Below are 16,172 nucleotides of genomic sequence, written 5' to 3'. Positions count from 1 at the left end.
AGCAGTGCTAGCCATTGAGCTACCATGCCGCCCCAGTTCATTAGGTGTCCTGGGGTTGTGCGAGACCTGATATAAAAGTAAACTTTTATTGCTAAACAGAAGACTGCCTGGTTTTCACAATAGTAATTATTTTCACAATAGTAATTATGCTTTCTTGCTTTGTTCCCCAGTGTGTTGTCATGTGGTAGAAAACTGCTTGGTCTATGGCCATCCTGCCAACGAACTATCCTCACCACACTGACTGCCTGCAATTTCATCCAGCCAGACAGTGTCATCTTACAGGTAGGACAAACCACATCAAACTCAGTCAAGAACTGAGTGACCATGCTTGCTAAGTGTCTTAACATTCCTCCCTGTTCAACATTTTATGTTTTTACAAATATATGCATTTATTGCTCATGCGTGACAATGAGTTCATTTTAGTACAGGAATACATTCCCGCTCCAGCTGAGGTTAACCTGACGGCCCACGCCTGAAGTATGGTGGCGCTCAGGTTAAACCATCACTGGTCATATCTCTCTCTCGCATGCTCTCTCTCGCGCGCTCTCTTTCTGCAAGAGCAAACCAATGGACTTTGGCGGCTTCACCTTTACTTCAAACAATTCAAATATTTTAGTATACCAACGCTATCACGGAATAGTTGGACTGCGAGGCATGTTTCTGTGCTGTATACACAATGTAAACTATTTTAGGGAGAAAATTCCAAAGAGTGGGATCTTAAGTCACTGAAGGCCTGGCCACCAGCTGTGGAACAAATGGTTAATGCTGACGAGGCAGAGGTCAGCAGAATGAATAGAGCAGAGATGTTGTAGAACTGGGGTGCACTTCAAAGATAAGGAGAGACGAGGGCATGGAGGTGTCTCAACATGAGGATAATGGAGTATCATGATTTTGGAGTATGATAGTACATTCTGACAGAATTATGAAGATTACCCTCATTTGTAATAAAAATGCTCATCTTGATAGCGATAGAAAACAGGGTGCGATGTTTAAAGAATCGTTTGATAATATAGTGTGCTAAGCCATGGAAATGTTAGAGATGGTTTTTATAATGAAGATGGTCTGAGGTCCAAAGGTCAGCAAGGTAATGGAGAGGCATTCAAGGAAGGATAATTCATAGTGTTTGTTGTGTGGTTAAGTGGAATGGAACTTGAAGACCCAGTCTTCTGAGTCAACAAAATTTCTGCTATTTATGATATTTTATTCTCTTGGAAAAAAATTACCTACCACCCATTAAACAGAACTTTGTGCCATTGGAAGTAGGATAGTTAAACTGATGGAATGGAAGTAGTGCTCTGTGGAATTGTGTTATACTGCAACCGATAGCTGTGCAGAAAAATTTCACCTGGCTGCATATAATTTTATTTCTACTGGGAGAGCATTATTGCTTCCATTAATATCATGTTTAGAGTTACATTGCTGTCCCAAGCTAATGTTCTTCCACTGTGCTCATAAAACCTCTTACAGCAAAATTCTGGCACCCAAAAAAAGTACTTTTTATTTATGGGTGTAATTCTTTGGAAAATTAACAGGGTGTTGCACAGCTAGAGGATGCATGCCACACAAAGGCTTTGTTTCATACATCCAGTGAGTGCGCAGGCCAATGATCAGTGCATTCTTCCAACATTCTCTTTCCCTCTCTCCCCCTCCAAAAAAAATGATAACATTTAGTTGAAAAGATTTCAATTGTGAAGTAAAATGAAGTGTATGATATGATGATTTGTCATAAAAACGCTGAGAATTTCTAGTGGGAGCAAGGCCTTAGAAATTTTCTGGCCTGTGCATGAAGATACTGAAATCTTTGGCTTTTTACCAAACAACTGTTTTCTGTTTCGAACAATGTCAGATTTTTGTTAAGGGGCAGTTGTTAACCGCATACTAGTTGTCCAAACTTGTTTTTATTTTAATAAAGGATTGATTGATTTCCTGATGCCTTGCACCCTGAGATTTAAAATAAAACGTAGTCTCCTGATAAAGTAAAATCCAAAGGTCTGAGTATGCAGTTGGGATTCAATCCCCCCCCTTCCTCGCCTTGCCTTCCAGCCTTGTTTCTTTGAGGTAGTTCAAATTTGATTAAGTGAAGCAGATGAGCGAACCGAGTCAAACCTTGCAATACAGGTTTAGAGCTGGTAGATACAGAAAAGGCAATAATATGCCACTACTGGTAGGAGATGTGATTACAGTGTGACAGGTTTGCATAGGCACTGCTCATTCGAAATGTTGACAGAGAAATTTTATAATGAAAAATGTTCATATCAAAGTATGACGTTAGACATAGTAGCAGAAGGTATGGGTGAGTAGACCAGAAATTTATACAGAAGCATTATTTTAATATATCCATAAATGGATTGTTTTCCCCAGCACATGTTGCATTGCTGGAGCAAGAAAGTAGGTAACTGACCCACTTAGATATTTCCTGGAAGTAGTTTGGACATGACTGCAGATGTATCCTCCAGAAAAAACCTGAATGAACTTCCCTCCTTTTTTATAACTTCTCGACAAGGAAGTTTTGATGTCTGCTTCTCTCGCAGTCTAGGTGGCTCAGATTAGTATAGGAACCTTTTAGTTACTATAGTGTAATCTAAACACCCCAAACTAAAATCTCTGTATCATAAAACAATTGCAGGTTGATGCCATTTAACAGCAGGGTTTTTTTTTAACATCTTGAAATGAGTTGCAACTTTGGAACTGTTACCTAAAAACTAGATTTGGAAATATAGAATAGTTACAGCAGGGGAAATCTGTTCAACCAGTCTTATTTATGTTTGCTGTCTGCGAAAGCGATCCACCTAATGCCATTTTCCCACCTTTACCCTGTAGCCCTACAACTTTTTCCTGTTGGATAATGACCCAATATCCTTTTAAATACCTCCAACTGAATCTGCCTCCATCATGATCATTGCAGATTCTTGCTGCATGAACACATTTTTCCTTGTACTGCTGTTGCTTCTTTTGCCAATTACCTTAAAACTGTGCCCTCTGGTTCTTGAACAGATTCCTCCTCTCTGCTCTGTCCAGACAACTCATGATTTTGAATGCCTTCATCGTATCTCCACTGTATGGTGTGGCCTGATATTCTTGAGTGCTGTGTTACGATCAGATAACCTATATCTCTTCATTGCTGTCTCCTCCAGAATAATCCAGATTGCTTGAAATCTTGATCATTGAAGGTCTCAAAATCTAGGTTTCACAAGTGGAGAGTCTTCTCTCCACCACCCCTGCCCATAGACTTTCTTTGCTGTGTTCTTCATTCAGCTGCACATTGTTACCTTATCTCTGTGCCTTTTTGATCTTAGACTGCACACAATGATCAGATTACTGTTCCTGAATATTTGAAATTGTGTTGTGAAGTAAAGTAAGATTAGATTAGATTACTTACAGTTTGGAAACGGGCCCTTTGGCCCAACAAGTCTACACTGCCCCGCCGAAGCACAACCCACCCATACCCCTACATGTACCCCTTACCTAACACTACGGGCAATTTAGCATGGCCAATTCACCTAACCTGCACATCTTTGGACTGTGGGAGGAAACCGGAGCACCCGGAGGAAACCCACGCAGACACAGGGAGAACGTGCAAACTCCACACAGTCAGTCGTCTGAGGCGGGAATTGAACCCGGGTCTCTGGCGCTGTGAGGCAGCAGTGCTAACCACTGTGCCACCGTGCTGCCCACGGCTATGTAGCTATTTACTAAAATTATAGGAATTGATTTCAATATTAATTATATTTATACAGGGCAGGTTTTATTGGTCTGACTGAAGTTTGCCTGTTTGTGCATTTAACTCCTTTATTAACAAGGAGAAACTTTTTATGATGTTGGGACAGTGCAATATACTTTGCAGCTTTGGGGATGTAGCAAAATGCATTAGTCAATATATAAAGTGCAATGAGATAATATGATTCAGCAGCATTGATAAATGGAGACTTACCAGAATCATCTTGGATAAATGCCATGGAACTCTTATTTTCAGTCGAGAGTGTGGTGCTGGAAAAGCACAGCAGGTCAGGCAGCATCCGAGGAGCAAGAGGATCAACGTTTTGGGCAAAGGCCCTTCATCAGTAATGAAGCTGTGAGCCGAAGAGGTGGTGAGATAAATGCCGTCACCAATGTGGATTTCACCAGTTTTCTCATTTCCCCTCCCCCCGCTTTATCCCAGTTCCAACTTTCCAACTCTGCACCGCCCTCATAACGACTTGTCCTACCTGCCCATCTTCCATCCCACCTATCCGCTCCACCCTCCTCTCCGACCTATCACTATTACCCCCACCTCCATCTACTTATCGCACTGTCAGCTACATTCCCCCCAGCCTCACCCCTCTCCCATTTACCTCACCACCCCCTCGGCTCACAGCCTCATTCCTGGTGAATGGCTTTTGCCCGAAACATCGATTCTCTTGCTCCTCGGATGCTGCCTGACTGGCTGTGCTTTTCCAGCACTGCACTCTCGACTCTAATCTCCAGCATCTGTAGTCCTCACTTTCGCCTAACTCTTATTTTCACCTGAGAGGACAGAAATGACTTTGGTTTAGTATCTCACCCAAAAGGGTGCACCTTCAACAGCATAGTGCAGCTAGTATCAGCCAGGGTTGAGTGCTCATGAATCCGGAGTGGAACTTGAATTCTCTATCTTCTGACTCTGAGGCAAGCACTAGTAATTACCATGGTTCTGTTCGCCGAGCTGGGAATTTGTGTTGCAGACGTTTCGTCCCCTGTCTCGGTGACATCCTCAGTGCTTGGGAACCTCCTCTGAAGCGCTTCTGTGATATTTCCTCCGGCATTTATAGTGGTTTGTCTCTGCCACTTCTGGTTGTCAATTTCAGCTGTCCACTGCAGTGGTCAGTATATTGAGTCCAGGTCGATGTGCTTATTGATTGAATCTGTGGATGAGTGCCATGCCTTTAGGAATTCCCTGGCTGTTCTCTAGGGAATTCCTAGAGGCATGGCACTCATCCACAGATTCAATCAATAACCACATCAACCTTGACCCAATATACCGACCACTGCAACGGACAGCTGGAACCGGACGCGGCAGAGACAAACCACTATAAATGCCGGAGGAAACATCACAGAAGCGCTTCACAGGAGGCTCCCAAGCACTGAGGATGTCACCTAGACAGGGGACGAAACGTCTGCAACACAACTTCCCAGCTCGGCGAACATACCACAACAACGAGCACCTGAGCTACAAATCTTCTCACAAACTTTGAACTATTAATTACCATTAGATCACAATCAGAATAAAGCACTGCCTGTGCTGTTTTAATGCAGGTGTTAATGTTTTATGCAGCTTTTCATCTATTCTTGTTGTTTATTCTGCATTGTTATCAAATATTGAGACAGCTGTGCATTTATATAGTGCCTTTCGTGACCACTTGCTTGTGCCAAAGTGCTGTACAGGTGATGAGATGCTTTGGAAATGTAGTCACTTTTAGAATTATCGTCACTGTATTTTAATTTCATAATGGTCAAGCTGGTGATGTTTTAAACTTTTCTTTTGAGATAGAAATATTGACCAGGATAGTAGACAGGCTTTCGTCTTAAAGTACGTTCAGGAGAGCGAAGATGATCTTTGGATTAACATCTTGTCGACTCAGTGGTATGCTGCAGTATCAGGCTTTGATAATCTTGCTCGAATCCTGAAGTGGCATTTGAATCCACAACTTTTGCAGATGTTTTAAAAAAAGTCCAGCACAGAGCAGTTTTTGGAATAATGCTATTTCACTTCTAAGTCAGCATCACTGTAACAGATGATCTGGTCATTATCCCATTACTGTTCGTCGGAGCTTGCTGTGGAAATTGGCTACTGTGTTTCCAGCATAACCACAGTGACTATATTCCAAAAGTGCCTCATTGCTTGTAAAATGCTTTGTGACGTCTTGAAGTCAGTTCTTTAATTTCCTTCTCGTAATTGAGCATGCGGGTTCAGATATGATGGAAATAAGTGAAGTCAGAGGGTGAGCGGCTCCTATAAGCACTCAGTTTTCATCTGCCGATTTTAAAGCAACATTTAACTAGGTTCTGGCCAGACCCCACGCATACACTTTACTCCAAGGTATAATGTGTGCCAACCTGTGAAGGGGAATAAAAGTAGAAAGCAGTAGTGAGGTGTGAGGGTGCCAGCTGAATCTTTTCAAGCTCTCGCTAAGCTTCAAAGAATAACGCAAGTTTTGGTTGGATTTGTTGAGAAAAATATTTGAAATCTGAAAGTACTGTGTAACATTTCCATATGGGTCTGATAAAATAGTCTGCTTGCAGTAAGAGTTCTGTGTTGCTTCTACTGGCTTTCCCTGCCTTGTGTGCTGATGTGGCAGTCAGTCAGTGAATAGGGTCAGCAACAATTCCTCCCTTCAGGGGACCTTTCCTTTTAACTCTTCATTTACTTTTTTGTGTTTTTGTTTAAAAGCAGTAAGATAATTCCAAATCAACCTACAGTTTCTTGCAGCCTTAAATATGCTGATGTGAACATTTAATTTTTTTTGAAAAATGTACACTTTCCACCTTTTTTAAAAACAGCAATGGCACACTCTGCAGTGCCAGAATTTCCCAGCCAAGTGGTTGGTTTGGCTTTGCTTGTGAAAGAGTGTAGCGGGTTGGCTTCTTCCTTATTATCTTTGCAGTAGTACAGTGACAGCTCAGGCTTTGCAATGCTGTCTCTCAGTCAGCAAATTATGGGTTTACATCCTACTGCAGCATATAAAGCACATACATATAATTCAGCCTGGCAATTCAATGCAGTGTGAAGGGAGTGGACAGAGCTAACATGAGGGAGGTCAAACAGAAGGGTGATAACTTTATTTTAAGAAAGGCCTTTATTTCTTTGGCAATTCCCATCAGTTCTTGTGATACACTGCATTCTGACTCTGATTGCACTGGAACTGAAGTCCCTTCACTTATTTACTCTCTCTAATCTGTCAGGCTGAGCTGCTGCAAATGGTGTGATTAAATGATCTGATTTTTTTTTAAAGAATTCTTGCAAGCAGTGCTGCATCTTCTCTGTCCATGTTATTTTTATGTATGTTTAATTATGAGATTGAATGCCTAGTGCTAAACTTGATCAAATTAAGGGCTGGAACAAAAGAACTTGGTTGGCAACTCAAGAACCTGTAGTGTAATAACCTGAAGCAGCTGTATTGAAAGAGTTCTCACTGTGAGCAAAATGCAGAAAGAGATCCACCCTGTGGGATATGAATATGTTAATGATAATGATATAAATGCTGGTCCTCTGACATTAGCAGAGCGGAATGAAATATGTGGTGAACAGTTGAAGAGGCACAGACTGAAGAAGCTGTTCCAGAGAGCTGTATTCAATATAATGCAGTGTAAATAAAGAGTTTACGATATTACTGGGAGTGAGGGGCAATTACTCTGTGTTAAGGATACGATAATGACAAAAGGGAACCTGAGCTGTAGCAGTCTAGCAAGATTGGCTTGAAGAGAGCAGTGCAGATGCCCAATAGCCAAGAAGACTCAGTCTGGAATCTATAAAGAGACAATGATTGAAATTCCTGCAAGTGAGGTTCAGTGTGTGCAGTGATGGAGCTTTGCCTGTCCTATGCATTACATTTCCTGCAGATGGCCTGGAATGTGACAAAGACCCGCATGCAAAGCTAATCCCACTTTCCACATATTTCTGTTTAGTGTGTGCATTTCATGCACGTTGAAGAAATAATGAAAAATACAGTTTTGTTTGGACATGCCCAAGCCATTAAAATTATGGTGACCCGGTGACTCAGTGGTTAGCTCTGCTTCCTCACTGCGCCCTGGGACCCTGGTTCAATTCCAGCCTCTGGCAGCTGTCTGTGTGGAATTTGCACATTCTCCCCGTGTCTGCATGGGTTTCCTCCCACATTGCAAAAGATATGTAGATCAGGTGAATTGGCCAGGCTAAATTGCCTATCGTGTTAGGTGCATTAGTCAGGGTAATTATAGGAAAATGAGTCTGGGTGGATTACTCTTTGGAGGGTTGGTGTGGATTTGGTGGACCGAATGGCCTGTTTCCACACTGTAGGGAATCTAATCCACAGTGAAATTATCTAAATAATTTGTCTAGTATGCTGTGATATATTTAGTTAGTGATCACTAATTGTTAGGATATATAGCTCAGCGGGTTCATCATTTTATTGTTCAATTTCTGCCCTTCTCTCTCTCCTCTTCTCTTCTCTTCTCCTCTCACTCTCTCTCTCTCTCTCTCTCTCAAATTAACAAGTGAGATTGTACTGTATGTACATGGGAGATGTGATACTGTACTTTCAGGATTCACTCTGGAAACCATTCCACCTAAATGTGCGTATGCATGAGCAGTGAGCATTGGCAGGCTTTGAGAGATAACCATGGCTGAGCCAAACCCTGTTTTCAACCTCAGTCTACAGACACACATGCTTTATTCGTTAGATTACAATCAGGAACATAATCTTGGGCAAATTACAGAGACCTGTTGTGTGGTATTCTGGCAAACTGAGCGCAGAGAACAATTTAAACCAGTAGAGTTCCTAGCACTGGAGATCAGTAATAGTTTTCTTGCATCTAGCAATTAACCTCCTTTACAATAGCTGTGTTTACTCTTACAACCGTAAATTGGGAATTTTCATGATTTATCTTCAGCTGCCTAAATCCTTAGCTTTATGTTTCCTCCTTCAACTTTATAACTTCGCCACCCATCCAATATATTTTCTTCCTTAAAACTTACTTCTTCAACCAAGATTTTAGACATGTGCTCCTTATGGTTTGGTTTTAAATTTTGCTTTTTAAAACTCTAATGGAAACACCTTTTTTTTTATGTTAAAGGTGCTATATAAATACAACTTATTATTGAAATTAATCTTGCGTGCGTGGTGATTTGCACACTCTTGAAATGCCATCGCAAAGATATACAGCAGGATTGTCTTTAGGATATGTGTGCCTAGGTATCCCAGTACAGTACACACTAACTTGTGCAAAACTGAAGGACTCGACCTAAGTGGAGTTGCCTCCAAGAGTCACTACCTACCCTACCTTCTGACCTCTTTCCCCCTCTCCCTCCCTCCCCATGACTCCAGACCTCCAGAAGCCATCCCTACAAGCTTGTCTTATTCCTACAAGCCATTCCTACATCCTTTTTTAATTTCTGATCCTCTATCATGTGGACCATGGGTGGTGTCCTGGGTGCAGGTATGGCCTCTGATCTGGTGCTGCTAAGTTCTAGGAATCTTAGTCTCTGGTGTCAATCGGGAATTCCTGCTCTCGTTTCATAATTCTGGCATAAAGCTTGCTGGCAGTCAGTCGGATGTTGAATCAACGTACAATCTGCTGGGTTTTCTGTAAAGGTAGGCAGCAGGTTCGTCTCCTCAAATTTCCCATTTTCAGATTTGAAGTGAAAACAAAAAAAAATTCCAGCCTAAGTTATGAAATGATTGACATCTGCTGAAGGAAAACGAGTATTCCATGCATTATCCCAACTAACAAATCAGAGGCCAGTGTTGTGTTTTATATTAAGTCCTTTAAGGAAATATGGGGTAATGTAATTTTGGCCAAAATGGAAATTGAATGAGAAAATATTGGAAATATTCAAGCCCAGATGTGCAAGCCTGGAAATCATCAAATTGATTAGCCTGGGAGGAAATGCCAGTATTGATAGACAAGAGTTTGAGAACACTTTTGGCTATTGCACACTGACACTGATTTATTCCCTGTAATTATGATCCAGTGAGCATCGGAGATTTGATGACCCTTTCCAATTTCAAAATAATTATTCAAATAAAGTAATGGTGATTAAGTGTAGCACCTTGCATGTAAAAAGGTTGGTGGGTGGAGTGCATGCTGGACATTTGGCTCATTGTATGTGTTAAGGAGTCTTCTACTTAGTCCCATACCCCTGCACCTTTTCTTCAATTTTTTTTCTTTTCAAATACACGTTTAATTCCCTTTACAAAGTTACTATAAAATGCACTTTGCTACTCTTTCAGGCTGTGCATTTTAGATCTTAACTGCTTGCTACATAATGAATTATTTCCTCATATCCCATCTGGTTCTATAACTAATTATCTAATATCCATGCCCTCTAGTTACCGCCCCACCTGCTAATGTTGAAAGAATGGATTGGGAGAAGTGTGATCAAAATCCTTGATCAGTTTGAATTCTAGATATTTACAAAAAATTTAGTAAGGTGTTTCATGATAAATAATTTTTGTATTTTCTGTTCAAAATCTTGGAATAATGGATACTGAGTATTTTTACAAGCTTTGTATTTAAGAAGCATTTTGTTATTTTCTCAAGGCATCCCAACACACCTCGCAGCTAATGAGTGACTTTTAAAGTGCAGTCATTGTTGTTGTGCAGGCAAATACAGCAGTCAGTATGGTGAGGAGAGTGATAATTGAAGCCTTGTTTTGCCGCCAGCTGTATGTCAAATCATGGTGGACCATTATCCACCTCACATAAGGCCTCTGAACAGATGCTTTTATATTAAGGTTCCATTCCTATCGAGGGTGCTGTATAAGAATGGAGGTATTTATTTGGTTGTTTCCAGCTCATAAATTTCTGTATTTCACAGGAATTTGACTCTGAGTCGAACTGAACTAATGAGGTTGATTCATTGCTTCACCACTTGCTTAATATAAGGAAAAGAAATGTTTTATAATCTTCTAAAGAGGTATGACATTTCCTCTCTTTATCTTCAGATTGACTTTCCTTCTTCTGCATTTGATGTCAAGTTTATAACTCCTCCCCCAGCGGAATTCAGTCCCAAGTATGACTTCAATAGCCTGGATGATACATCACGGAAGCGACTGAAGGAAGTGATGCAGAAGAAGTCTCTCTTCTGGTAAGAGCTTTGTTATGATAATACTGATGACTACTATTGGTATAGTGTGAGGAAATGGAAGAGCAGATGTTGGTGGTTGGCCATGCCAAAGTCGTACTTGGAACTTCCAAGAGTATAAGATCCAACGCATTTCAAATATTAGGACGTTCCCAATTATACATCTCTTGGTCTCAAAATGTTTCCAGTTAATAACTATAATCCTCTTCTAACACTTCCACTTGCTTTCAGTCATTGTCATGCTGTTGTGAGAGAGCAATCTAGCAATTTAGTTTGGTTCAAATCAGGTTCATCCTTTTTTTTTTTTTGGGGGGTGATCTGAAACCGGCTAATGCACTAAAGTGTTTTATTTCACCATGCCTCCCTCATTTTAGCTCAAACTTTTGGGATCATTCAGCAGGTCAGGCAACAGCTGTGGAGCAAATAAAACAAAATTTTAGGCAGATAATCTTTCATCAGAGTTGGAAAACATGAGATTTAACATGGATTTTTGAACAATTTCAGAGCTAGGGGCAGAGGTTGGGTTTGAAGAGGACTAGTAGAAAGATTAAAGGGAGAATTCTGGGATAATGTGGAGGGCACATGCATTAAAAAAAAGCGAAAAGGATTGTTGTGCAAGGCAGAGGGGGAAAATAATGAAACAAAGGATGAGGGTTAGCAATGGTATAAGTGTTTACAGTAGAACCATTACCACAGTCAATCTGAGAATGTGGAAGCAGTGCTAGCAATATAAACTAGAACTCCATGTTGAAGCTGGAGGATATAAAGGGCCCAATCTATACTATTCTCACAGTTTGTCTTAGGCTGCTGTAGCACAGTGTAGAAGACTGAGAACAGGTTGTCTTGGGAGTGGGATAAGAATGAACACAACAAACAACTGAAAGCTCAAGGTTATACATCTGGATTAAACAGCAAAATCTTGTTTGTGTGTTTGTCAGTTTCTGCATTGCTTTGGGTGAGAATGTGAATGCAAGGCAGCAATATTGAACAGCAGACAGCTTGAATATGAATTATAGCTACGTAGATGAGGCACAAGAACAGGATACATGCCCCAAAATGGGGTCACCATCTTCACGAGAAGGGAAAAGAGGAGAAAATTGATGAGTAGAACAACTCATGTTAAACTCCACTGAGTCTGAAACTAGCATAATTAAGTGGATCATAGCTACTACTCTCATCAATATAGCTCAAATGAAGGGCATTTGAAGTATTAAAACTTGGAACTAACAATTTGAAAGACAGCCATCTTGCAATTATATAACATCTTTCAAGTTCTGAGAGGATCCCAAAGTGTTTTAAATGTAGTCACTATTATTTTGTAGGCACAGAGCAACTAGTTTGTGAGCAGCAAGTGAGATAAATGACTAAATAATCTGTAATGGTTGTTTTGGTTTGAGAGTTGAGTATTGATGGAACAGTGGAAAAACTCTCTCGTTTTTCATCAAATAGCCCCATGAGATATTTAAAGTCCACCACACTACTTTTATCTGATACGCCAGCCACAGCCACACCATCTATCCCTCCCCACTCACTAAAAAGGTTTTTGGATAGAAAACAATCACAGCTGTGAGCAGCAAAGGAAATGACAGGAAAATGACCTTTTTCCTCGGGATATCTTATTTTGCTCACTCCGTCACTTGCTTACAACGGAAGGCATCCCGTAAAGAGGCAGTGCAGTTCTTGTTTTGTCTGTGTATATGTCATGGGCACGCGGAAAGCCCACCTTTAACCATTTCTTGTGTGTGCAGTGTCCAACATCAAATCATTTTCTCACACTTTATCAGCCAAGCTCTGTGTATTTTAATAAGTGTCTCCTACACAATAGAGAATACTGGTTACTGATTAGGAGTCAGAATCCTGGCTGGTTTGATTTGTTCCTTCTCCCGCTCAGTCCTTTATTCTTAAGGGTTTCTACTGCAGAAAAAGGAAGGTGATTTGATCCAGTCAGCCCCTTGAATCTGTTCTGCTATTTCAGTAAGATTGTGGCTGATGAGTGTATCAGTAACCCTCAAACTCTTGCCTAATAACAATCTTTCATAAAAATCGAAAGAACTGTGAATGCTGTAAATCAGAAACAAAAATAGAGATTGCTGGAAAAGCTCAAAGTCTGGCAACATCTGTGGAGAGAAATCAGAGTTAACATTTTGGATTGAGTGACCCTTCCTCAAAAACGATCTTTCATGCTCAGATTTGGTGGTTGCACACAAACCCCAACGTCAACAAGTTTTGGGAGAGCCAGTTCTAAATTTCCAAAACCTTTTCTGTGAAGAAGTGCTTCCAGATATTACTGCTGAATGACCCAGCTCTCATTTTAACATCGTACCCATCTGTTCTTGTTTTATTCTATCAATCCTTTTAGTCATCTTAACATTCTCTATTAGATCAATATTAACCTCTATATTTTGGGAGAAATTAAACATGCCTGTGTAAGCTGTCCTTAAAACGCTTTTAATTATTTTTAATCAACCTCTTTGGACATGTTATACTACACCTCCAGGACAGGTGAGACTTGAACCCAGACCTCTTGGCCAGAGGTAGGGACAGTATCACTGCACTTTTACAGCTCCTTTTTTTAAGAAAAGAAAAATGGCCAGCTGCCATTGTGAGATTTGAGTTGGTGTTTCCAGAGCATTAGCTTAGCTTATGAGTTCAGTGGCATTATCATTACACCTTCATTCCTTGCTCATAACCATTTCAATGTCAGGTCCTGGATTAGATTGGTTCATTGCAAACAGCTAGTAGATGACTCCACTCGTCCATGGGGTGAAGTGCTTATTCAATAAGGAGACGTTGGAGAGGCTGAACCTGTACCTACTGCTATTTATTACTGAAACACATACAAAATTCTGAGAAGATTTGAAAGGATGGATATTGGAGGATGACTTTTCTTGTGGGGGAGATCAGAAATATGAGATACAGTTTAAGATGGAAATGTTTTTTCTTGTCTGAGGGCTGTTCATCTGTGAAATTATCTTCCTCAAAGTAATTATCTTCCTCAATGAACTCGAATGCTGAATATAGGATCAAAGACAGGATTCTTGGCAGTGTGGAGGAACAGAGGGATCTTGGTGTGCAAGTACATAGATCCCTCAAAGTTGCCACCCAAGTGGTTAGGGTTGTTTAGAAAAAAATATGATGTTTTGGCTTTAACTAACAGGGGGATCGAGTTTCAGAGCCTACAAGTCCCTGGTGAGACCACACTTGGAATATTGTGTCCAGTTCTGGTCGCCCTACTATAGGAAAGACACAGAGGCTTTGGAGAGGGTGCAAAGAAGGTTTACCAGGATGCTGCCTGGACTGGAGAGCTTATCTTATGAAGAAAGGTTGACTAAGCTTGGACTTTTCTCTCTGGAGAGAAGGAGGAAGAGAGGTGACCTGATCGAGGTAAACAAAATAATGAGAGGAATGGATAGAATCAATAGCCAGAGACTTTTCCCCAGGGCAGGATTGACTGGTACGAGGGATCATAGTTTTAAGATATTAGGACAAAGGTATAGATGGGACGTCAGAGGAAGGTTCTTTACGCAGAGAGTTGTGAATGCATGGAATGCGTTGCCAACGGTGGTGTTGGAAGCAGAGTCATTAGGGACATTTAAGAGACTGCTGGACGTACACATGGATAGCAGTGTGTTGAGGGGTGCATAGGTTGTTATTTGTTTTACATTAGGATTACCTCTTGGCACAGCATCATAGGCCAAAGGGCCTGTTCTGTGCTGTGCTGTTCTATGTAATGAAGTCATGTCATTGAATTTATGCAAGACAGAGTTAACTGCATCTTTGATTGATAAAAGAGTCAAGGATTATGAGTGCAATTATGAAAGTGGGGTTGAGACCACAACAAAATTGCCAGTAATCTTATTAAATGATGGCGCACTTTCGAAAGGTTGAACGATCTGACCGTCCTCCTAAGTTTTATATGGTCTGATGTTTCAGTGATGTACAACGTTGTATTTATACCCAAGCTCTTGTTAGTGGAATATCGTAACAATGACTATAACCATAGCTGACTGAAGTACTCGAGTATAGACCAAGTCAATTTCATGCCCCACCCACCTTCCTTTTCCACCGCCCTGCCTCCTTTAACTCACTGCCTCTGTTCCATGTCAACCAAATTCACACCCCATCCGCAGAGGCATTGGAAAATAACTTTACCATGCATAATTAATCAGATTTTTGCAATATGATTAGTTTCCAACACAATACATTCCGCACTTCAATTCTAAACATCTGGGTATAATTTCTAATTAATTAAAGGTACATTGCCCACATCATCCAACTTGACTCAAATTGTGGGCTGCTTCATTTATTGGAGTCTCCATAATCACAGGCTTCGTTAACCATGATACCATAGTTACAGGCTCCATAACCCATAGATGCATTGTCCACCATACCCAAAGTGCCATCTGTGGTATTTCTTGTCTGATCTACAGTTGTATGTTTAAATTCCTTTTTGCACAGAGCTGTATTAGTTGTTAAGTATACACGTCCTAAATAAACCAGGCTTATCATGCAAATATTTAGTCTGTTTTTATTTTCTTAAAGAAAGCAATCCTAAATGACATTAATTCCTCAATGACATTCTCTCTCAATTAGTTATTTGGTGTATTGCAACCTAATTTGCACAAGTATTGGTTTGATGAATTGCAATAAAGTTAGTGGATGCAGTGTGTTGAGCATAGTGCAGCCTGTCACTGTACTACCCCTGGGTGTGCCTTAGTTGCCTATTCTTCCCAACTCCCCTGCCCTGCCCTCCCATCCCCATTCTCATACTCATCCTTTAAGACGTTCCTTCAACTCAACTTTTAGACCAAGCTTTTGACCACCAGTGTCTTTAAATTTTAGATTTTGTTTGCTAATGTTGCTGTAAAGTGCTTTAGGACATTTTGCTACTTTAAACGAGACTTATACATGCAGATTGTTGTTATTGGTAAGTCTGGTATGATTTACAGTGAATAGATGCATTGTGCTATGGGTAAATTAGTGCAAAACAGGAACTGAGGGGTTTTTGATGGGGTAAATAAAGGGAATCAATTTCGTTAGCAAGAGAGTCAATAACAGAGGGCACAGATTTAAGATTGTCGACAGAAGAATACGATTTTGTTCAGCAAGTTGCGATGTTCTGGAGCACACTGTTTGAAAGGTAGTAGAGGCAAGATTCTGCAGCAACTTTCTAAAGGATTCCAATACAAACCTGAAAAAAGGTAAAAATGCCTCTGCCCTGCTAAAAGGGACAATACCAACTGGATATGGATGAAAGGGTGTAGGGCTAACTGAGTAGTTCCTAGAGCCAGCATGAACACAGTGAGCCACATGGCTCTTCCTTGTGTTGCATCAGTTTGGTGATTTCTCTGAGGAACTGTAAAGGCTGAAGTAG

The 16,172-nt window shown here is 40.7% G+C and overlaps 1 protein-coding gene across 6 annotated transcripts in view; it reads left to right on the top strand.

Annotated features, from left to right (window-relative positions):
* Window positions 1-16,172, top strand: part of pik3c2b (phosphatidylinositol-4-phosphate 3-kinase, catalytic subunit type 2 beta) — a 181,856-nt gene that overhangs the window by 107,598 nt on the left and 58,086 nt on the right. For all 6 annotated transcript variants that reach the window (XM_043716446.1, XM_043716445.1, XM_043716443.1 and 3 more), the window contains exons 14-15: window positions 171-282; window positions 10,659-10,801. In XM_043716446.1, the coding sequence (XP_043572381.1) occupies window positions 171-282; window positions 10,659-10,801 (255 nt within the window). The remainder of the gene's footprint in view (window positions 1-170; window positions 283-10,658; window positions 10,802-16,172) is intronic.

Source organism: Chiloscyllium plagiosum, chromosome 26 (assembly GCF_004010195.1).
Source record: "Chiloscyllium plagiosum isolate BGI_BamShark_2017 chromosome 26, ASM401019v2, whole genome shotgun sequence".
In the NCBI taxonomy this organism is placed as follows: Eukaryota; Metazoa; Chordata; class Chondrichthyes; order Orectolobiformes; family Hemiscylliidae; genus Chiloscyllium; species Chiloscyllium plagiosum.
The sequence above is the reverse complement of the archived record's forward strand: the minus strand, read 5'-3'. Positions and strand labels throughout refer to the sequence as shown.